Source organism: Pantherophis guttatus, chromosome 15, assembly GCF_059756535.1.
Source record: "Pantherophis guttatus breed Tessera chromosome 15, ASM5975653v1, whole genome shotgun sequence".
Classification (NCBI taxonomy): Eukaryota; Metazoa; Chordata; class Lepidosauria; order Squamata; family Colubridae; genus Pantherophis; species Pantherophis guttatus.
This window is the reverse complement of record NC_142077.1, coordinates 1,615,387-1,640,171: the sequence shown is the minus strand read 5'-3', so window position 1 is coordinate 1,640,171 and position 24,785 is coordinate 1,615,387. Positions and strand designations below refer to the sequence as shown.

Sequence of the window (24,785 nt, the reverse complement as noted above, 5' to 3'; positions counted from 1 at the left end):
TGAGATTTGAACTTGTAGTAATTGCAGGCAGCTGGTGCTATTTAACAGGACTTTAGTCTGCTGCGCCACCAAGGCTCCACCAAGGCTGTTGTGTGGATGTTTGGGTGGTTTAGGGGTGGGGAATTTGTGGTGGGTGGGAGTGTGTCTGGGAATTGTTATGTGTGTTGGACCTGCTCTTTGGGTGTTAAGTGAATTTCGTTGTATACACATACAATGATAATAAAGTTATTATTATTATTATTATTATTATTATTATTATTATTATTATTATTATTATTATTATTATTAGTGTCCGTTCAGAGTGACAACAGCACCAGAAAAAGGAACACAGGACAGTTTTTCACAGTTACCATCTTTGCGGCCTCCCCGGGACCACAACTGAGACTAAAATTCATGCCGCTAAGTGAGACATTCGTTCAGCGAGGTTTGCCCCGTCTTACGACCTTCCTTGCCACCGTTGTTAAGTCAGTCACTGCGGTTATTAAGTTAGGAACATGGTGGTTAAGTGAATCTCTTTTCCCCGTTGACTTTGATGGCCAGAAGGTCGCAAAAAGGACAATCGCCTGACCCCGGGGACAGAAAACAGAATCACAGAGTTATTCTGGAAGGGACCTTGGAGGTCTTCTAGTCCAACCCCCTGCTCAGTCAGGAAACCCTAGACCACTTCAGACCAACAGTTAGCCAACCATTTTCTTAAAAACTTCCAGTGTTGGAGCATTCGCAACTTCTGGTGGCGAGCTGTTCCACTGGTTAATTGTTTTAACTCTCAGGAAATTTTGTCAGGGATGCTACAACTGTCCTAAATACAGTTGCCAAGCGTCCGAATTTGGATCACGTGAACGCTGCGACGGTCGTAATTTGGATCACGTGAACACTGCGACGGTCGTAATTTGGATCACGTGAACGCTGCGACGGTCGTTAAGCATGAGAAAAACGGTCCTAATTCACTTTCCCCCCCCGTGCCGTTGTAACTTAGAACGGTCCCTAAAGGAACTGTTTGTAAGTTGTAAGTTGTATCTTGTCTCCTCGGAAGATGCTCTCCAGAGTCCAGGAGGACAACAGCCAAGGAGGAAGGAGAACAACCACAATGGAGGGGACAGGTGTGTGTGTGTGTGATGGATGTGGGGGGGGGGGAAGGGCCAAAATACATCCTGGTGACCCTCCCTGAGGATTTCCAGCTTGCTAATTTTTTCTTCCGAGCTGCATTCCTGCAAGTTTGTTTGAAGGAGAAAACTTTTGGCTGTGAGCAATGAGGTCATGCGATCGACTGACCTAATTACTTTGCGCAGGAGATAAAAAAAAATAAATAAATAAAAAAGAGAATGAAATGCATTGGGTGTGAGTCACACCGAGGAACAGAAGGCGTGAGACTCGCGTGGGGAGGGCCGGGGTGGAGGCCATTCAAGCAACGAGAGGAGGGATTCGGGATTCGTCCTCGAACTCCCGTCCTTCGCTTCACGCGCCCGTTAACGTCGAAATTCGTTGGCCTCGTAGGCCTCGTGCAAACAGCCGGAATTTCAAGGTGACTGGACAAAACTTAGAAGACAAGACTGTCTCCCATAGACTGTCAAGACACAAGAGAGTAACTTGGCTCGGTGAGTTCAATCAGAATAGAGTTGGAAGGGACCTTGGAGGTCTTCTAGTCCAACCCCCTGTTCAAGCAGGAGTCCCTACACCAGGGGTGAAATCCAAATTTTTTCCTTATCGGTTCTGTGGATGCGGCAGGGAAAGGATATTGCAAAATCTCCATTCCCACCTCACTCTAGGGGAAGGATACTGCAAAATCCCCATTCACACCCCACTCTGGGGCCAGCCAGAGGTGGCATTTGCCGGTTCTCCGAACTACTCAAAATTTCCGCTACCGGTTCGTCAGAACCTGCTGGATTTCACCCCTGCCCTAGACCATTTCAATCAATCAATCAATCCATCAATCAATCAATTAATCAATCAATCAGAATAGTGCTGGAAGGGACCTTGGAGGTCTTCTCGTCTAACCCTCTGCCTAAGTAGAAGATCTTGAAGACTTCCAGTAATGGAGCACCCACAACTTCTGGTGGCAAGTGGTTCCACTGGTTAATTGTTTTCACTATCAGGAAGTTTCTCGCTAATTCCAGGTTGCTTCTCTCCTTAGTTTCCACCCATTGCTTCTTGTCCTGCCTTCTGGTGCTTTGGAGAATAGTTTGACCCCCTCTTCTTTGGGGCAGCCCCTCAAATATTGGAATCCTGCTATCATGTCTGCCCTAGTCCTTCTTTTCATTAAACTAGACATACCCGATTCCTGCAACAACGCGTTCTTCATATGCAGTGGCTTCAAAAATCACATTCCGATACGCAATTATTACAACGAGAAACCAAGAAATGAAGAGAAAATGATAAAGCCACGGATAGATTTAAAGACAGCAATATTTTTGTTAGTTATTTGGCCAGAAAAATATAATAAAGGGAATCTCTATTTAATACTACATGTTTCGATGGCAGCGAGAATTGTATTCGCACCACACTGGAAAAATGAGGAAGCTCCTTCAAATGAAAATATAATTTTAAAAAATTTCAATTGTGAGGAAATGGATAGGTTAACCCTAAAGATAAAGAATAAAGAAGGCACAGAATATATATATATTTTAATTTGGGATTTGTTTCATCAATGGTTAGATAATAAAGGTAGAAATTAGAAGCTGGAAGAATACCATAATATACAAGTAAAGAATGTTATTATTACTACCCCTGTTTCCCCGAAAATAAGACATCCCCTGATAATAAATGTTTAAACTATATATTTATACATGTATGTATTTTATGTATGTATATTTATGTATTTTATGTCTTTTATTGGCTTTGTTTTTACTTGTTGTGAGCCGGAGATAGGGTGACATATAAATTATATTAAAGAAATAAAATAAAATATTAAATAATTAAGCCCACCCGGGCTTTTGAGCGCCTGTGCTAAAAAAAAGCTCCCCCCGAAAATAAGCCCTCCCCGAAAATACTTAAACGCAGAGCTGGAAATCAGGTAAGACGGCAAGAGGAGCCCCATCTTGTTCCAGGCGCCCCAAAATAATAAGACCTCCCCGAAAATAAGGCCAAGCGCTTATTTTGGGGTTCAAAAAAATATAAGACAGGGTCTTATTTTTGGAGAAACACGGTATTATTATGTATATGTAAAATGACCCAGACATTACACTGTCTTTTAAATACTTATATATGTTAAAGAAAAATGTATAAATAATTTTTTTTTAAAAAAAAAGAAAAGAAAGAAATCAAGCAGTCGAAATTTGTGGGAGGCCCACTCAATTGTCCACGAAAAGTTTTTTTTTCAAAACTTGGAATAAATATTTCACACCCCTTTGGGCTTCAGAAGAGAAATATAGAAGTTCACGGGGGATTTATTTATTTATGTTTTAACTCGGAGAAGCCACAGGTAGCTTTTGAACTCCCCAAATAATAATAATAATAATAATAATAATAATAATAATAATAATAATAACAACAACAACAACAACAACAACAATAATAATAATAATAATAATAATAATAATAATAATAATAATAATAATTTAAAAAATCTTCCCTCGGTTGGGTTATAAGGCAGATCCCGGGATGAAAAACTCCGCAGAAAAATCGACGCTTTTCTCTGTTATTGAAAAGAAAAAAAAAATAGAAAAGCCAGCTGTTATAACAAAAAAAGGCGTTTTTATTCCTGGGCCAAAACGTGTGAACTTTTTGGCAGGTGGACACAACGCTGGAGATACCGTAACTCGTTTGTTTTTTAGAGGAACAAAACCCGAAGATAATTTTAGAAAACTTCCCAGCAGCATCGATATATATTTTTTTCCTGGGGTGGCGAGGACCACGAGTGACGCTAATAATATCACTTTTCAAGGATGATTTCTCTTCTAGGAGCTGCCAGGGTGAGAGTTTTCAGCTTTCCCTACAATAGAGAGCTCAGCAGGAACAAAACAGCTTTCCCACCCAAAATCTTGGCGTTCGTTGCCTTCTAGCTTAAAAGGGCCAACCGATGCTTGGAATCATAGGCTGGAGAAACTGGCTAGAGCCAAGTCCCAAGATCTGGCCAGGTTGGTTGGTTGATGGAGCCATCTTCTCCAAAGAAACAATGGATGGAAACTCATCAAGGAGAGAAGCAACCTGGAATTAAGGAGAAACTTCCTGACGGTGAGGACAATTAACCAGTGGAACAGCTGGCCACCAGAAATTGTGGGTGCTCCATCGCTGGAGGTTTTTAAAGAAGAAACTAGACAGCCATTTACCTGAGATAGTATAGGTTCTCCTGCTTGAGCAGGGAGCTGGACTAGAAGACCTCCAAGGTCCCTTCCAGCTTCTCTTCTCTTCTCTTCTCTTCTCTTCTCTTCTCTTCTCTTCTCTTCTCTATTCTATTCTATTCTATTCTATTCTATTCTATTCTATTCTATTCTATTCTATTCTAAATTTTATTATTCTATTTTCTATTCTATTTTCTATACTATTCTATTCTATTCTATTCTATTCTATTCTAAATTTTATTATTCTATTTTCTATTCTATTTTCTATACTATTCTATTCTATTCTATTCTATTCTATTCTATTCTATTCTATTCTATTCTATTCTATTCTATTCTATTCCACTGCTATCATGTCACCCCTAAACTTCCTCTTTGTTCGGCATGGAGCCTACCCACAACTTCATACAATAACAGAGTCGGAAGGGACCTTGGAGGTCTTCTAGTCCAACCCCCAGCTCAAACAGCGGACCCTGTATACCATGCTCGACAAATGGCTGTCCACACTCTTCTTGAAAACCTCCAGTGATGGAGCACCCACAATTTCTGGAGGCCAGTTGTTCCACTGATGAATTGTCCTCACTGCCAGGAAATTTCTCCTTAGTTCCAGGTTGCTTCTCTCCTTGATGAGTTTCCATCCGTTGCTTCTTGTCCTGCCTTCTGGTGCTTTGGTGAATAGTTTGACTCTCTCTTCTTTGTAGCAGCCCCTGAGATATTGGAAGACTGCTATCATGTCTCACCTTAGTCCTTCTTTTCATTACACTAGACATACCCAATCCCACCAACCGTTCTTCATATGTTTTTGCCTCCAGAGTGAAGGCCGTGGCTTTGTTCCTCGTGGTTTCTTCTACCATGCTCCATATCAGGGGGTCAGCAAAAGCTGGCATCCTTGGGACATTTGTCCTGTTGGATACCATGTCCCATACCTACTCGAGTACCTTCATGAGACCTTTGAACTCTGGTGCTGGAGAAGACTCCTGCGACTCCCTTGGACTGCAAGGCCATCCAACTGGTCAGTCCGAGAGGAGATCAACCCTGGCTGCTCTTTAGAAGGCCAGATCCTGATGAGGAAACTCAGATACTTTGGCCACCTAATGAGAAGGAAGGACTCCCTGGAGAAGAGCCTGATGGTGGGAACGATGGAGGGCGAAAGAAGAAGGGGACGACAGAGAAGGAGGTGGCCGGATGGAGTCACCGAAGCAGTCGGCATGAGCTTAAATGGACTCCAGAGGATGGTAGAGGACAGGAAGGCCTGGAGGAACGTGGTCCATGGGATCGGACACGACTTCACAACTAACAACAACAATAACCTTCATGTTCAAGGTGCAGTTTACGAGACGAGTCAACCAGGACTTCAGTGCAACCCATCACCACGTCAATCTCAACTTTTCGTTCGGGAGGCAAGACGAGAGACCCGGCCGGGATGGCTGTTTAATTCCCTGCTCATCGTCCTCTTTTTTTGGCACTGGCAACCTGAAACGCAACAGGGCATCTTCCCTCATCCATCTCCAAGCGCCAGCCCATGCCATATCGCTCGGATGACTTGCGTCAAGCTTCCCCAGCTTCATAAATCAGCCGTTTCAATACTCGGGCCATTCCCGAATGACGTCCGATGTTTTCATTAGCTCGTGATTTATCACTCCGAAAGTACTCTCTGATTTTTTTTTTTATATGCCCGATTTATAAAGTTGTTTTCTTTTTCTCGATTCTCTCTCTCTTCCCCCCCTCCCTCCCTACCCTCCTCCTCCTCCTCCCCTTCTCCATCGCTTTCGCTTTGCCCATCAGACAGTTCGATTTATGGTCTAACAAAGCGACTTGGAAGGATGACCTCAGTACCCAAATGGACGACACGTTCGCTGGAGAATTTTGGGTGGGGCGGAGGAGACCATGGGCGTGATGAGGTCACAGGTGGGCTACAGCATATAAGCTCAAGGTGGAGAAACCTCTGGAGAGAGACAACAGCCAGCAGGGGAACTCCACACTAAAGTTAAAGTGTGAAGGATGGGGAAGCTGAGCTGGTTCTGCCTTCTGCTCTTCTCCCTCTTTGGACGGCTGTGGTCCATGCCCAGGATCAGCGAGGAGCTATCTGCTTGGTCCCCAGGTAAGATGAGATTTACTCTTTGGATTCCTCCGGTAGTTAAGGACATTGGCATCGTAGTAGAAAAGGATGCATTTCATAGGAGCTGAGTCCATTCTGGAAAACCAGAAAGTCCCAAAGGAAATTCTTTGGCAAACTGGCAAAAGCAGCCAAAGATGAGAAGGAGTCCTCCTGTTAAAATCCAGTTGAAGGGACTACAAATGGGCAGAAAATGGCTAACTATTGGGCTGTTTTTAAAGAACCAGGATTTGGGGAGGGCTGAATAAAAAGTGCAGAGAAGAGCAACTGAAATAATTAAAGGCCTGGAGATTAAAGCATACGAAGAACGGTTGCAGGAACTGGGTATGGCTAGTCTAGAGGAAAGAAGGACGAGGGTGGGGGATATCATAGCAATAGTCCAGTATTTGAGGGGCTGCCCCAAAGAAGAGGGAGTCAACTTATTTTCCAAAGCACCTGAAGGCAGGACAAGAAAAAAAATGGATGGAATTTGATCAAGGAGAGAAGCAACCCGGAATTAAGGAGAAACTTCCTAACAGTGAGGACAATTAAGCAGTGGAACAGCTTGCCACCAGAAGTTGTGGGTGCTCCATCACTGGAGGTTTTTAAGAAGAGACTGGACAGCTACTTGTCCGAAATGGTCTCCTGCTCGAGCACGGGGTTAGACTAGAAGACCTCTAAGGTCCCTTCTGGCTCTATTCTGATTGATTGATTGATTGATGGATGGATGGATGGATGGAAATGGCATTTGGTCTCCTGCTCAATCAGGGGGTTAGACTAGAAGACCTCCACGGTCCCTTCCAGCTCTACTCTGATTAATCCAGATTTGGTTTCACGAATTAAGCTAAATCTAACAGAAAGGACTCCCTCAGGAGGACCAAGTTTGCAATTGCAACTCAACTCGGTTGGGGGGGGGGAAAAACAAAACAAAACAGATATTACGAAGCAAAATGACAGCCAGCTTCAGCTAAAATCTCATTATAGTCAGGGCTTGTCTCACTTCAGTTAACGGCAGAGATTTTGGGCTCAATTGTGGTCGTAAGTCGAGGAGTCGTCCCCCATCCCTCCCCGGGTATGTAAAAGTGGTAGGAAATCAGCTGTGAATAGGTGTGCCCTCCTCATCTTAGGAATCCGTAAGGTTCGGTTGTATCTGACGTGAGTTATGGGGCCAGTTGAAGGCATTTGAGGGTGCCCACTTGAAGCCTGCAAGGATTTTTGACTTTGAAAAAGAGAAAAAGTTGGTCGTTCTATCTCACTTTTGGGGTGCTGCCAGACTGATCTGGGAAGGGAGGGGAATGTAGGAGAAATAAAAATTATCTGAAATATGATTAAGAAAAGAAACTGGTGGAGAACTGAGACAAACCATCTCTCTGTTTTATGATCATTAAAATGGAACTCAAGTTGTCTACAAGGATCAAGATAAGAATCTGTCACCCGATATGCAATTCTTTTTTTATATATATATAAAAAGTTTTTTTATTTTTTAGACAAACAAAACATTTAATCCATCAATTATCTCTTCCCTGCGACATCTCGGTGTTGTCTTCCATAATTCTTTCTTCTTCTGTATAGTTATTATTTCCTCTATCTTGACCCTTATCCTATCCATAATATCAAGCCGTCACTAATATAATCTTCTACTCAGCACATATTTATACACGCTTATATACTTAATCATTTATATCTCTTCTCCAACCGATGATAGAAATAACATGCCATTCTGTCGGTGGAATTTTACAGTCAGAATGGGAAATCCCATATTTTATTTTGAGGGCAGAATACAGAATAATGCATTGGGGAAGGGACCTTGGAGGTCTTCTAGTCCAACCCCCTGCTCAAACAGGAGACCTTATATATATCATTCTGGACAAATGGTTGTCTATTCTTTTTCTTAAAAACCTCCAGTGATGGAGGCAAGCCATTCATTGTTAGCCCCAGCAAATGTACTCAAATTTAAGCCCAAAATGTTGGAAATGTAAGGTACCTTCTTACACGCTTGGTGGCTATGTCCTGAAGCGAAAAAAGTACTGAACTAAGATACAAGGATGGCTTCAAGAGATAATAAAATGTCAAATAGAACTAAGCCGAAAAACATTTCTCCTGGGAATACTTAAAACAAAATTTGATAGAAAGATAAAGATATTTGATTCTACACATATTAACAGTGGCAAGAATTGCGTTCGCCCAATACTGGAAGGAACGCAATACACCACCAAAGGGGATTGATCATTCAGAAGATATATGAATGTGCCGAAATGGATAAACTGACCCTAGAACTAAAAGAAAAAGATGATTCGGAATTTTACGCGGTCTGGGAAAAATGGTACACCTGGATAGATAATCGAAATAAAAATTGGAAATATACATAAGGCTATTGAGGACTAGATATTGAATGTATATCATGTATATATTGTATGGAATGTTGATCCGAAGTATACAAAAATGACACAGTCAGAACCTGGGGGATTTCACCCCTGGAATAAGGCCATTCCTCATTTTCACGGAAAATGAAGAGGGAAGGAAGGGGAGGCCCATCTGTAAATACCATTCTCGTTTCTTCCTAATCTTATTCTCCACCAACAGTCAACAATGAAGAGGCCGAGCTAAATTTGGAGCCTTTGACTAACAGAATACCTTTCCATCAATCCTTGGCCAGGAGACTTGAAGCACCAATAGAGAACAATCCAAGCAAAGCAGGTAAGACAGGGAAAAAAAAAAACCCTGCATATATATATATATATATTTCCCTTGAATAATCGTGCTATCTCACCGCCCAAAAACCCTACCTGTCTTTTCTCCATGCCCAAAAAAGCTTAAAGCACAGTCCCCTTTTCTTGAAGATTGTTTCAAAGAGAGAAGCAACCAATGAAGTATAAACTTCCCGACAAGGAACCCCAAAAAAATCTGTATTTCCTGCAACCTTACAGGTTCTGTATTTTTTTTCCCAATAGAAATCAATCAAAATAGATTAGGAATAATGGGTAATAAAAATAGGAGTGAAATTTGGCATTTTTGGCTGCCGCCGCACACGGCTAGCTCGTATTGATCCAGTAGGACTCCAAATATTTTGAAGTTTTGTTTTTCATTGCAGGTCTCGGTCCCTCCAGCTTCAGTGCCAGGGAATATGTTAAAGAGGTAAGAAGGGTGTGTGTGTGTGTGTGTGTGTGTGTGTGTGTGTGTGTGTGCGTGTGTGTGTGTGAATGGAGAGAAATTAGATCTGAAATGGTTTGGGGGTTTTTTGGTCCTTTTTTTTTGCCTCTGAAGATTTCCAATTCTTTTTCTTTTTTTCATTTTATTTTGGTCAATTTTCGTTCATAAACATAGGGGTGGGGTGGGGGGTCACGTGATCCCCTTTTTTGCGACCTTCAGACTAGCAAAGTCAACGGGGAAGCCAGATTCAGTTAACAACGGGGGTTACTCATTTAACGACGGCAGGGATTCCCTTAACCGACGTGGCAAGAAAATTCGCGGAATGGGCCGAAGCTCCCATGAACAAATGTCTCACTTAGCGACGTAAATTTTGGGCTCCATTGTGGTTGTAAGTCGAAAAATGTCTGGTTTTTTTCCCCCCCACTTTCAGGCACCGATTGGAAACTTCTCCCGGAATATGCTGTTAAGACGCTTATGGGAATCTGCCAGGAAGCAGTACAAGAAACGTAGGAACCTCTCTCAATGCTTCTGGAAATATTGTGTGTGACCGGCTGGGAACCCACTCGCTTCCAATCCCTTGCCCTATAATTTATGACGTGATCAAGCAATAGACTAGATTCCTGCATATCATTTCTGGAAACGCACACGTGATGAAAATAAAGTCATACCGAAGAGGGCAAAAACTCCTATGTTACTTGCATGGGATTTAATAAATCTGTATATTAGAAATTCTGTATATAGCCCTACAGAACAGACAGTGCACAGTCGACATGTGCGTTACTGCTTAACTGCGGCTAGGAAGCAGCAATCTTTTATTCGGAGAAAAGACAAACATATAACCACTGCCATCTACTGGTTGAAGAATATGTATCTTTCTTTACTGAATATTGCTGTAGGTGTTGTGGAAAATACATGAACGCTGCATTCCAATAAAATCATCTCTAGATTTGTTCGTATTATTGGAAGCAGATAATGACTTTCCTTCTCTCTCCCCTCCCCCCCCGCCCCCTGTGGATCCTGTTCATGTTTAGAAAATTAGAAAGGCACACATCGCAAAAATCAATTTATATAACTGCCCTTCTCTCAGACATCATTCTGGGTGGCTGACAAAGATTAAAAAATACGATGTAAAATTTGTATTGCGCACCCCAAAATGCTTTTCAGAATTAGGGGATTAGCTGTATTCCTTCTTCCTATTTTCCCGCAAAAACAACCCTGTGAGGTGGATTGGATTGAAAGTCACCCAGCTGGCTTTCATGCCTAAGGCGAGACTAGAACTCACCATCTCCTGGTGATTGGCCCAAAATCACCCAGCCGGCTTTCATGCCTAAGGCAGAACTAGAACTCCCAATCTCCTGGTGACTAGCCCAAAATCACCCAGCCGGCTTTCATGCCTAAGGCAGGACTAGAACTCCCAATCTCCTGGTAACTGGCCCAAAGTCACCCAGCTGGCTTTCATGCCTAAATCTGGACTAGAACTCCCAGTCTCCTGGCCATTGGCTCAAAGTCACTGGCAAGCTTTCATGCCTAAGGCAGAACTAGATCTCCCAATCTCCTGGTGATTGGCCCAAAATCACCCAGCCGGCTTTCATGCCTAAGGCAGAACTAGAACTCCCAATCTCCTGGTAACTGGCCCAAAGTCACCCAGCTGGCTTTCATGCCTAAGGCAGGACTAGAACTCCCAGTCTCCTGGCCATTGGCTCAAAGTCACTGGCAAGCTTTCATGCCTAAAACAGAACTATAACTCCCCATCTCTCGGTGAAAGTCACCCAGCTGGCTTTCATGCCTAAGGCAGGACTAGAACTCCCAGTCTCCTGGCCATTGGCTCGAAGTCACCTGGCAGGCTTTCACGCCTAAGGGCAGAACTAGAACTCACCTGGTTCCTAGTCTGGTGTCTTAACTACTAGACCAAACTTCCGTTCTTGAGCTGAGAACCCCGTCAGCAGCAGTGACTCCCAGCAAGCATCCTTGATACCAGCCGACCCCCTTTGCCAAGGGTTGGCCACCTCCCTTCCAGAGGGTCCCATACAAGGGACTCCCTATCCCATCTTGAGGGGCCGCTAGACCATTCGAGAACCTTCCTGGCAATCGGTCAACCAGCCGATCCATCATCGTTCGGCCGGCCGGAGGGAGAGAGCTAAGCGATGCCATCTCTGCCATCCGATCGAACGAGTGAGTCATCGTTTAATGGCTTCATCTAATTTCTTGCGGCTGCTTATTTCGAACAAGCCGCCCACGGTGGATGTTATCTCAAGAACGCCGAATAAAGGGGCCGTTGTGTAACAGGTCCAAAATGACCCTTGGAAGGGTGTGTATGTGTAGTGTGTAAAAGAGTGCCGGTAGGACGGTCAGCTTGGAAGGTAGGAGGATGCTGCCACTCTTCCTCGATTTGAGCGGGGGAGCTCCAGAGAGCAGCTGGGGGCCGACATTGGAGAGCGCCGTGCATCCGTCCACCCTCTTCGTTGAGCTGCGTTTCCCCCGTAGACGACCAGACAGGTCGGTGAAGATTTCAGGAGAGAATAAGAAGCTGGAGGGGACCTCAGAGGTCTTCTAGTCCAACCCCACCCCCCCGGCTCGAACAGGAGACTTTCGACCATTTCAGACAAAAAGTTGTCCGGTCTCTTTCTTAAATATCCCTTCCAGTTTTATTCTGATCGATTGGAATGGTGTAAGGCAGTGATGGCTCACCTTTTTGCCATCGCGTGCCAAAAAACTGGGGGAGTGTGGGGTGGTCGCACGGGCGCGTGGCCACACCCGTAATTCTATGGGCCCTGCCCCCCCCCACGGATGTGCGCGCAACTCCTCCTATGCTCCCACTGCTTTTGGCATGTGATGGCCTGGTGGGGCCGGTAGGCCCATTTTTTTTTTGCCCTCCCCAGGCTCCAGAGACTTTCTAGGAGCCTGGGGAGGGCAAAAACAGCCTTCCCCATCACTCCGGAGGCTGGAAACACTTCCGGTGGGCCCAAAGCGTGTGTGTGCTGGAGCTAAGGCAACGCTCGCGTGCCCACCAATATGGCCACAGGTGGCACGCATGTTATAGGTTCGCCATCACGGGTCTAGGACCTCCTGCTTGAGCAGGGGGTTGGACTAGGAGACCTCCAAGGTCCCATCTCTATTCTGATTGAGGATTAGGACTCCATAGTTTTTCCCCCCCCCCCAGCTCTTGCTAGTTTGTGCAATGTTTTCTAAGCTCTTTTTTTTTTTTTTCTATTTATGACTCCTGCAAGGACAACCGGACTCCACAAGAATTGCAAAACACCAAACGGGATTGACAATCACTCTTTTATTAAATAGCTACAATAAAAAGTTCAGCCGTTTGACCCACCGGCCTGTTGGAAATCTTGGCTGCCCGGCTGATAACAAACCAAGATTGCTTGTTAGTAGCAGACAAACATAGCTATTCAAGTCTGGTTAAGGATTGAGTAGGAAAAATTACAGTTAACGAGTACAATTTCCCAGACAGGAAAACCTATTTTCCGGCGTTTCCAAATCATGACGTTTTTCAAGCTATACAAAAGTATTGAAATAACACCCCCCCACCCCCAGAAATATAACCAGATTTTTGCAGGCAAGTAGAAAAACAATCCGTTGAGACAGCTGGAATAATTCATGTTATTTGTCAGCTGTTATTTGGGGCTATTTGGGGTGGGGTGGGGTGCTAAACCGACAGGACCAATACAAAAATGAAAGAGTGAGTGAGTCACAAAGATGATTTGATCGATAGAAAAATAAGCCTCGTTCACAGAATTACTAAATCGGCAATGTAGAACGACGGTTGCCAAAAAAAAAAAAAAAGTCAAAATTCTTCCGAAAAGCCATTGTGATGGTGATAATTATTTTGGCTTGCAATTGTGTTGGAAAAAAACCCACAATTGCTCCTTCTGCACCCAACTAGATTTGCATCCAAAAGACTTCCATTTTAAGTGCCCCAAATGTGCAAATCTTTGCAAGAGGCTTAAAAAAAAAGAGTAGTGTTCGCACTTGATAGTCTGCTCGATAAATTGCGGTGATTTAATGAAGGCACCGTGGTGGTGGTTTATGTCACAATTGTGGTATTATAAAAAGAAAAAAAAAAAGATTAATTTTAGGAAAGCAGAAGTATCAACCGATTCTCTATTTCTAACAGTCTAAGTGCGAGAGGAATAATATGGATTTGTCCGAGAAATAGCAAATTTTAATACATGATCAAGATAGGAGGCGTGTAGTTGTTTCCTTCTCCAGTTTGCACGCTGCTTCTGGAACTGTCCGGTCACTCAAACTATAAAGAGTTATAAACACAGCAGTCCAGGATAAAATAATTCGTGCATCCTTTACGAAAGCTTGGCAACAAAGCAGGTGAAAATGGAAGAATTTGGGAGGTTTTGAACGGGATTTTAATCTTCTGCTTGGTCACCCATACACACTCCAAACTGCAAAGAAAGAAAGAAAGAAAGATGAGCCAAAAAAAACAATAGCGTACGATAGCTTTTAAACACGACTTTTTTTAAAAAAAATTAAAATTTAATGTATCTCTACGTGCCATTGATTTACTTTTTCAATAACGGGGATAGTAGAGCTGCAGCTATTCTGCAAATGTAAATACACTGATAGAAGAGAGATTTTCAAACGAAACGTTTTTTTGCAAATAAGATTCCAGTGGAGGACAGTTTAAAAAAACAAAAAAACATGTTTTGCTTCCTGAAAAACTTTTGGTGATTATGGTGTCAGGTTCCAAGATTTTAAGGAATCCAATAGATTCCTTAAGGCCATTTTCTCTGGCCTGGCTAACAAATCTTTGAACTGCTTGTCACGATGGAACCGTTGGTGAAATCCAATTTTTTTTTTAACTACCGGTTCTGTGGGCGTGGCTTAGTGGGCGTGGCTTGGTGGGGGTGGCAGGGGAAGGATACTGCAAAATCTCCAATCCCACCCCACTCCAGGGGAAGGATACTGCAAAATCTCCATTCCCTCCCCACTTCTGAGGGAAGGATACTGCAAAATCTCCATTCCCTCCCCACTTCTGAGGGAAGGATATTGCAAAATCTCCATTCCCACCCCACTCTGGGGCCAGGCAGAGATGGTATTTTCCGGTTCTCCGAACTGCTCAAAATTTCCGCTACTGGTTCTCCAGAACCTGTCGAAACCTGCTGGATTTCACCCCTGCTGTGAACCCATCAAAATGCCTCCTTTAATCTTGGCATCAGTTATTCTTGGGGGAAAAAAACCCCGCCTCAAATAATGAAAAATGTCAGCTTTCCTTGTTCATCGCTTTCCCATAAATTTTCACCAGTCTGTCTTTTAGATGAGGTGGAAGCAAAAATTCCCTGTTGCACATTTTTCTTTATCGTCCTTATTTGTTTATAATATAAAAATACAACAATTCAAAAGTAAATAACAGGAAAAATAGGGGAGGGAAAAGGGAAGGGGAAAATGTAGAACAAAGGAGGAAAAGAAAGAAAAAAATGCATTGACGTCCGACTCCGTTTGGTGTAGCAGAATCAGGTAATAAGATCAAACCTCAACTTTTAAAACTTTTAATTAAGAGTATAAACTACAGCCATTTCTATATGCGTTTTGTTTTTGTTTGTTTTTTTGCTTCAAGACATGTGGACTTCAACTCCCAGAATTCCCAAGCTAGCAGGCAGCCTGGGGAATTATGGGAGACTGACGTTATCTTGGAAGTTGCCGAGGTTTGTGATTCTGAGCAACTCACAATATACACAATACACAAATGTATAAAACCCACAGCAGGGGAAAAAAAAGAGAAGTAAAAAAAACAGCCTCAATCATCACTCAACGTAAGGATGGCATTCATAATAAATAATAATAATAAATATATGAGATATATGCAAATTATTTTTCAGCAACAGCCTAGGAAAAAGCAGTCCCCGTTTGGCAGTCCTCGTTTAGTGACCAAATTTAGGGACAAGCAACTCGGTCATTAAATGAAGCAGTTTACGATCTTACCACAGCTGCCCTTTGCTAACTGGAACGGCGAAAGACATACATGTGAGGATTGGTTCACCAAGGTCCTTTTCTACCACTATTGTGACAGTTGCTAAACAAGGCAGTCGCTAAATGAGGACCACCGGTACTTCTGGCCAGGGGGCTTTAAGATACTTACCAATGATAATGATGAGAAGGACTACCACCACGGTAACCAGTATGACCCACATCTGCAAGAAGAGAAAAGAATAATATGATGAATAGAACAAAATTCAGAATAGAATAGAATAAAATAGAATTCAGAATAGAATAAAATATAGACTTCAGAATAGAATATAGAATTCAGAATAGAATAGAATAGAATACAGAATAGAATAGAATAGAATAAAATACAGAATAGAATAGAATAAAATAGAATTCAGAATAGAATAAAATAAAATACAGAATTCAGAATAGAATAGAAATAGAATAGAATAGAATTCGGAATAGAATACAGAATAGAATAAAATAGAATTCAGAATAGAATAAAATATATAGAATTCAGAATAGAATAGAATAAAATAGAATTCAGAATAGAATAAAATATAGAATTCAGAATAGAATAGAATAAAATACAGAATAGAATAGAATAAAATAAAATACAGAATTCAGAATAGAATAGAAATAGAATAGAATAGAATTCGGAATAGAATACAAAATAGAATAAAATAGAATTCAGAATAGAATAAAATATATAGAATTCAGAATAGAATAGAATAAAACAGAATACAGAATAGAATGATTACAGTGGAACAGGACAGAAGAATGCAGAACAGAAGAATGCAGAAAAATGCAGAATAGAATAGAATGCAGAAAAATAGATTAGAAATAATACAGAATAGAGAAAAGAATAGAATAATTAGAGTAGAATATAACAGAACAGAATAACAGAAGAATGAAGAACAGAACAGAATAGCAAAAATAAAAACAAAAAAAACCCGCAGAATAGAATAGAATGCAGAATAGAATGCAGAAAAAAATAGATTAGATTAGAAATAACAGAATACAAATTAGAATTAGAATAGAATAACAGAGTTGGAAGGGACCTCTGAAGGTCTTCTAGTCCAGCCCAAAAAGCTCCCTTACCTTGCAGTTCTTCCACCAATATTTCCTCTTCAGCTTGGCCGCGTTGGTCTCGAACTGAGCAGCTCCAGCTTGCAAGGCATCGGCCCGATCGTCCAGCTCGGACAGCTTCTGATCCCTCTCCAAAACCTTGTCGACGTTGACCCTCATGATATCTACCACCTAGAAGTAAAGGTTTAGAACACAGGATCGTAAGGTTAAAAGGGACCGCGGAGGTCCTCCAGACCAACCCCGACTCAAGTAGGATAATTATACACATATAATACTCTACTCTATAGTAAAGAATACATATATTCTTTACTATATCTCTCCGGTAAAATACCCAATAGAAAAATCTCTGGCTTTAATTCTATACGCACAAAATTGGAAGGTAGAAAAAAAATCCCGTCAGAAGGTGAAGTAATAAAGAAGAGTGTAGATTGTGCAGAAATGAACAGACTAACATTAAGAATAAAAGATAAAGAGGAATCGGTGTAATTCAAGACATGGGGACGATTTTATGCATGGTTAGAAAAGAAATATGAATAAAAGACGACAGGTTAATAAATTAGACGGTGTAAAAGTAAATGAGAGAGAAGACAAAAAAGGAATAGAAACTCTGATGACACCTGTGTAAATGAAAAAGGGGGATGGTGGGGGGAAAAAGGAAAAAAATGTTACTGTATAAATGTACAATTATGTGTGAAATTAGTAAAATAGAAAAGAAATTGAAAAGAAAGTATATATTAATAGAAAATGGGGGTTGCTCGGATACCAATATGGAAAATATTGAATCGAAAATAAATACAAGAATGGAGAGAGAATGGAAAGAGGAGTAGAGGGTTAAATAGGAGGGGAGAAGGAGAGAGAGGAACAGAAGAAAGGGAAAAGGAGAGGAAGAAAGGGAGGGAAAAAAGAGTAGGAGAGAAGGTTAGAAAGGGGGGAAGAGGGGAGGAGTGGGGGAAAGGAGAGAAGAGGAAGGAGAGGAAGAAAGAAGAAAGTAGAAAAGGATAGAAGAAGGGAGGGAAGGGAAAGAGAGAAGGAGGAGAAGAAGGATTGTTATAAAACAAGGGAGAAGAAAGGGTAGAAGAGCAATCCCGAATATAATTAAAAAATCTTTTTTTTTCTTTAGAAAATGTATGTAATATGTATGATCAACAAATGGATAAGAGAATGCACATTTACGATGTTTATAAGAAATAAAATAAAATACTTTTTTTTCAAAAAAAGAAAAAGAAAAGAAACAAGGACAAGGGAAAAACAGATGGAAACTCATCAAGGAGAGAAGCAACCTGGAACTCAGGAGAAGCTTCCTGACGGTGAGGACAATTAACCAGTGGAACAGCTTGCCACCAGAAGGTGTGGGTTGCTCCATCGCCGGAGGTTTTTGCATGAGTTGATAGAAATGGCCTAGGGTTTCCTGCTGGAGTAAGGAGTTGGACAAGGAGACCTCCAAGCTCCCTTCTAGCTCCATTCTGATGGATTGACTGAAATGGACTGAAGTCTTGAACTTGAGCAGAGGGTTGGACTAGAACTCAACTGGTTGAGCCCTTCAACTGATGGACCTTTTAGGAAGGTCTTCGACTGGTTGGGCCTTTCAAGTGGCTAAGATGCTGAGCTTGTCGATCAGAAAGGTCGACAGTTCGGTGGTTCAAATCCCCAGCACAGGTCTCCTGCATGAGCAGGGGGTTGGACTAGATGACCTCCAAGGTCCCTTCCAACTTGGGTTACTGTTAACTGATGGACCCTTCAGGAAATCCTCAACTGATGGACCCTTCAGGAAGTCCTCAACTGATGGACCCTGCAGGAAATCGTCAACTTGTTGGGCCCTTCAGGAAATCCTCAACTGGTTGGGCCTTTCAGGAAATCCTCAACTGATGGACCCTTCAGGAAATCCTCAACTGATGGACCCTTCAGGAAATCCTCAACTGGTTGGGCCTTTCAGGAAATCCTCAACTGATGGACCCTTCAGGAAATCCTCAACTGATGGACCCTTCAGGAAATCCTCAACTGGTTGGGCCTTTCAGGAAATCCTCAACTGATGGACCCTTCAGGAAATCCTCAACTGATGGACCCTTCAGGAAATCCTCAACTTGTTGGGCCCTTCAGGAAATCCTCAACTGATGGACCCTTCAGGAAATCCTCAACTGATGGACCCTGCAGGAAATCCTCAACTTGTTGGGCCCTTCAGGAAATCCTCAACTGGTTGGGCCTTTCAGGAAATCCTCAACTGATGGACCCTTCAGGAAATCCTCAACTGATGGACCCTTCAGGAAATCCTCAACTGATGGACCCTTCAGGAAATCCTCAACTGATGGACCCTTCAGGAAATCCTCAACTGATGGACCCTTCAGGAAATCCTCAACTTGTTGGGCCCTTCAGGAAATCCTCAACTGATGGACCCTTCAGGAAATCCTCAACTGATGGACCCTTCAGGAAATCCTCAACTTGTTGGGCCCTTCAGGAAATCCTCAACTGATGGACCCTTCAGGAAATCCTCAACTGATGGACCCTTCAGGAAATCCTCAACTGATGGACCCTTCAGGAAATCCTCAACTGGTTGGGCCTTTCAGGAAATCCTCAACTGATGGACCCTTCAGGAAATCCTCAACTGGTTGGGCCTTTCAGGAAATCCTCAACTGATGGACCCTTCAGGAAATCCTCAACTGATGGACCCTTCAGGAAATCCTCAACTGGTTGGGCCTTTCAGGAAATCCTCAACTGATGGACCCTTCAGGAAATCCTCAACTGATGGACCCTTCAGGAAATCCTCAACTTGTTGGGCCCTTCAGGAAATCCTCAACTGATGGACCCTTCAGGAAATCCTCAACTGATGGACCCTGCAGGAAATCCTCAACTTGTTGGGCCCTTCAGGAAATCCTCAACTGGTTGGGCCTTTCAGGAAATCCTCAACTGATGGACCCTTCAGGAAATCCTCAACTGATGGACCCTTCAGGAAATCCTCAACTGATGGACCCTTCAGGAAATCCTCAACTGATGGACCCTTCAGGAAATCCTCAACTTGTTGGGCCCTTCAGGAAATCCTCAACTGATGGACCCTTCAGGAAATCCTCAACTGATGGACCCTTCAGGAAATCCTCAACTTGTTGGGCCCTTCAGGAAATCCTCAACTGATGGACCCTTCAGGAAATCCTCAACTGATGGACCCTTCAGGAAATCCTCAACTGATGGACCCTTCAGGAAATCCTCAACTGGTTGGGCCCTTCAGGAAATCCTCAATTGGTTGGGCCTTTCAGGAAATCCTCAACTGATGGACCCTTCAGGAAATCCTCAACTGATGGACCCTTCAGGAAATACCCAACTGATGGACCCTTCAGGAAATCCTCAACTGATGGACCCTTCAGGAAATCCTCAACTGATGGACCCTTCAGGAAATCCTCAACTGATGGACCCTTCAGGAAATCCTCAACTTGTTGGACCCTTCAGGAAATCCTCAACTGATGGACCCTTCAGGAAATCCTCAACTTGTTGGGCCCTTCAGGAAATCCTCAACAGGTTGGGCCCTTCAACTGATGGACCTTTTCAGGAATGTCCTCAACTCCCAATGTGCTGCAGCTTCACCACCAAGCTCACCCACCATCCTACTTCTGAAGAACCTGGCCATACATACCTCATCCACTTGGTTCTGAGTCTGCTGGAGACGTCGGTTGCTGCCAGAGGCAGAGCCGGATACAGGCTCACCAGACCTGCAGAAGAAAAAAAAAAGACAAGCCAGATTATTTATTGCCAGACGGCCATTTATAAACACCAGATACTTCATCTGGGTTACCACACCACCATTCACACACCACCATCATTCAGATATGGTGGGCTTAAAATCCTAGGATGGCTTCCTGCGTTTAGGCCACCAATAAAATGAAGTTTCAGTCACTTATCCAGCTTGTGATTAAAATGGGCACCACAAGGTCAGGTCTTAGTCCCAGTACTCTTCAATATCTTCATAAATAACTCCGATGAGGACATTAGAAAGGAAACTCATCAAATTTGCAGATGACATTTGCAGCTGACCGCAACAGCCAACACCCCAGAAGACAAGCTCCGGATCCAAAAAGATCCGGCCAGACTCAAGACAATATCATGACCTTTACCAGGGTGGATTTATTTTATTTTTTATTTTATTTCCAATTTATATACCGCCCTTCTCCCTGAGGACTCAGGGCGGTGTACAGCCAGAATTAAGAACATGAAATACAAATATTAAAAAACAGTTAATATATATATATAAATTTGGCCCAAATCACAATTTAAATCATGATTTAAATCCCTAGTAAAAAGGCTCGATTTAAAGCAACTCGATTTAAATCATAATTTTTAAAGAGCAGCTGTCATCTCTGCTACCCCTTTGACCCACCGTTGACTGACCGATAGTCCCAGTGTTGCAGAATATACAGCCTCATGCTACATAACTAAGCTCCATTTCATGCTGAATAAACTAAATTATTTATGTATCTTAAATAGAAAACTATCTTACGATAGATTTTTACCCCGAAAGTTTTTTATTAAAATAAATTCGATAAAAATTTAAAAAAAATCCGATTTAAATCAAAAAAATCTGATTTTTTTAATTTATTTTTTTAAAAAATCATTGATTTTTATCCACCCTAACCTTTACAGATACAGAGTTGGAAGGGATATTGGAGGTCATCTAGCCCAACCCCGTTTTAACGGCAGCCAAAAGTTCTAATACGATCCTCGGTTGTATAAAATACGATGAATGAAACATCACGCGAAGAATTAGTGCCACTTTATAGAGCCACTTTATAGAGCACAAAAAAGAGGTTGGGACTTTGGAAAAAAGATGATTAAAGGTCCGGAGGCTAAAACATATGAGGAACGGTTGCAAGAATTGGGTATGTCACCCTGAGTCTTCAGAGAAAGGCGGCATATAAATTGAACTTTCTTCTTCTTCTTCTTCTTCTTCTTCTTCTTCTTCTTCTTCTTCTTCTTCTTCTTCTTCTTCTTCTTCTTCTTCTTCTTCTTCTTCTTCTTCTTCTTCTTATTATTATTATTATTATTATTATTATTATTATTATTATTATTATTATTATTATTTATTTTATTTCTATACCGCCCTTCTCCCGCAGGACTCAGGGCGGTGCACAGCCAAAATAAAACATTGTATACAAAATTTAAAAAACAATTTAAAAACAATAAAATAATTTTGGCCCAAATAATTTAAAACAACCCAAATTAAAACCGAATCAATTAAAACTGAGAGGACGGGATCAAGCCAGCCCATAATAATAATAATAATAATAATAATAATAATAATAATAATAATAATAATAATAATAATAATAATAATGTCTAGTCTGATGAAAAGAAGGACTAGGGGAGACATGATAGCATCCTCCCAGTATCTCAGGGGCTGCCCCAAAGAAGAGGGAGTCAAGCTCTTCTCCAAAGCACCTGAAGGCAGGACAAGAAGCAACGGATGGAAACTCATCAAGGAGAGAAGCAACTTAGAACTAAGGAGAAATTTCCTGACAGTGAGAACAATTAACCAGTGGAACGACTTGCCACCAGAAGTTGTGAATGCCCCAACACTGGAAGTTTTTAAGAAGATGTTGGATAACCATTTGTCTGAAGTGGTGTAGGGTTTCCTAGCTAAGCAGGGGGCTGGACTAGAAGACCTCCAAGGTCCCTTCCAGTTCTATTTTGATTGAGGGATTGAAAAAGTCTCTAGGGTCTTCTTCTTGAGCAGGGGGCTGGACTAGACGACCTCCAAGGTCCCTTCCAGTTCTATTTTGATTGAGGGATTGAAAAAGTCTCTAGGGTCTTCTTCTTGAGCAGGGGGCTGGACTAGAAGACCTCCAAGGTCCCTTCCAGTTCTATTTTGATTGAGGGATTGAAAAAGTCTCTAGGGTCTTCTTCTTGAGCAGGGGGCTGGACTAGAGGACCTCCAAGGTCCCTCCCAGCTCTATTCTGACTGAAGCCCAATTCCAGCCTGGAGATCATCCTTGTTTGCCAAGTATAAAAACCTCCTAGTAGAGCTACCAACCGGGATAAAACATCCCCGGGGGGTTCGCCCAGCAGACACCCCCAGAGCCCCCTAACCCCCACCCCCAAAGCGGTTCAGGGCTCTCGGTTCCACCCCTTGGGGAACAGAAACAGGCCGGGCTCTTAACGCCGGAGTCGGTCGGAGCTCCGCCTGTCCCGGAAATGGGCATCGCCCTGGGGTGATTATTTTTTTCTTTTTCTGTTTGCAACTAGTTGCAACCAAGTTGCAACCAAGTTGCAACTAAACTCTTTCGGGGAAAAAACAAAACAAAACCGTAGTTGCAGCAGATCCGGAGTCAGATCTATTTGGGTAAAAAGTCTTGGCTCCGGATTAAACTTTATAGCCAAGAAATTGGGTCCAAAAAGTCTCGGCCTTCTCCCACCGGCTAGGGCCCTGCCTAGCTTTTCCCCGCCCGAGGTCCCTTCTAACTCGGCTTCCCTTCACCCACCCAGCCACCCCCGGAGACCCCCGAGGCGAGGAGTTTTTTTGGGGAGGGGGTGGAAGGAAAGGAGACCCGAGGGCGCCGGAGCAGAGCGGCGGGCGCCCGGTTGCAAATGAGAATTTCCAAAGAGAACTTTTCCCCGCAGCTTGCAAAAAAGGGGGAAAAAAGGGAAAAAGCCGGCAGGAGCCCCCCCCCATCTCTTCTTCCGAAAGCAGCCCCCTCCCCAAGACCCTCGGAGGGGACTCACATGACGGCGGAGGTCGCTTTTCTTAGAACCAGGCGGAGGAGGAACAGGAGAAGTTGCAGCTTCGGGGATTTTTGCGCGGTGGGTCCGGGGCGGGCCGTGCAAAACCCCTCCCTGTGGGGGTGGGGGCGGGGAAGGGAAGGGGGCGAAGTCTCCTCCGCTGGGCGGGTGTGGGTGTTGTAGGTGTGTCCACGCGCGTGGGGAATCCCCCTGCAAAGGGAATCCCGGAGCAAACTTCCATTTCAGAAAAAAAAAAATGCGCAAACTAGCCAAATGCCAATAGAATAGAGCAGATGGAAATAGAAGGGCCCTTGCAAAACAAAGCAAAGGTACTCCTAATAGTATATACATAGTAATAGTCAGTGGGGAAATCCAATTTTTTTTTTACTACCGGTTCTGTGGGAAGGATACTGCAAAATCTCCGTTCCCTCCCCATTCCTGGGGAAAGGATATTGCAAAATCCCCATTCCTCCCCACTCCTGGGGAAAGGATACTGCAAAATCTCCATTACCTCCCCACTCCTGGGGGCAGGATATTGCAAAATCCCCATTCCTCCCCACTCCAGGGGGAAGGATACTGCAAAATCTCCATTCTCTCCCCATTCCTGGGGGCAGGATGTTACAAAATCCCCATTCCTCCCCACTCCAGGGGGAAGGATACTGCAAAATCCCCATTCCTCCCCACTCCAGGGGGAAGGATACTGCAAAATCTCCATTCCCTCCCCATTCCTGGGGGAAGGATACTGCAAAATCTCCATTCCCTCCCCATTCCTGGGGGAAGGATACTGCAAAATCTCCATTCCCTCCCGACTCTGGGGCCAGCCAGAGGTGGTATTCGCCAGTTCTCGGAATAAATATATTTATTTATATTTATATTTATTTATATTTATATTTATTTATATTTATTTACGGTCGTCGCCAAGCCTCCAAACGTTGATCCCCTGTTGTGAGTGTAGCTACTTCCTTTCACAACCCGTGGCAAATTTGCCTGGCTGATAACCAGCCAAGACGTGGGAAAGACCTTAAAAATTTCATTTTAATGTATGGCTGATTAGTGTGCACGCAACCTGACAATAAAAGTTATCCTAAATTCTGTTGCAACATGTGGGGAGAAGTAGCTTGGTTCCCTCCGATCGTGTCCAATCAACACCGGCTGCCACATCCCTCCTTGTTCCCGATTATCTGAGATACTATCAGGTTACACTCTCTTTTGACCGCCTCCTACATGTTTCCTAAAACCCTCCCTAAACCTCACATATGTGCATTATGATTAGCAGATTATATAGGCAAGGCGTGTCAATATTTTAAGCATGTGCTGTGCTTACTTCGGTGACCTTAGAAGAACGACCTATTTTCCGGAATATTATGGGCTTGCAGAGGTGGGATTCCCTTCCCTACCGGTTCGCAAATGTGAGTGCGCAGCCCCCCTCTGCGCACGCGCATGGCCTTCCACGCATGTGCAGTACTCACGCTTTACGTCCGGTCCCACCGGAAGTTGGCAAATGGCCATTTCCAGCCCCCGGAGAGCCTCCA

The 24,785-nt window shown here is 43.1% G+C and overlaps 2 protein-coding genes across 2 annotated transcripts; one reads left to right on the top strand and one right to left on the bottom strand.

Moving 5' to 3' along the window:
* The first annotated feature begins 6,275 nt into the window (after positions 1-6,275).
* Positions 6,276-10,136, top strand: UTS2 (urotensin 2). The gene is made up of 4 exons (XM_087879384.1): positions 6,276-6,375; positions 8,953-9,066; positions 9,461-9,504; positions 9,950-10,136. The coding sequence occupies exons 1-4, from the start codon at positions 6,276-6,278 to the stop codon at positions 10,064-10,066; spliced, it is 375 nt and encodes a 124-aa protein (XP_087735510.1). The 3' UTR covers positions 10,067-10,136.
* A 2,651-nt stretch (positions 10,137-12,787) lies between these two features.
* Positions 12,788-23,531, bottom strand: VAMP3 (vesicle associated membrane protein 3). Its single transcript, XM_034404798.3, has 5 exons — positions 23,257-23,531; positions 20,177-20,252; positions 16,570-16,728; positions 15,623-15,674; positions 12,788-13,928 (listed from the first exon to the last, which is right to left on the bottom strand). Coding segments are annotated over exons 1-5 (309 nt in total). The 5' UTR covers positions 23,259-23,531; the 3' UTR covers positions 12,788-13,908.
* Between the last annotated feature and the right edge of the window lie 1,254 nt (positions 23,532-24,785).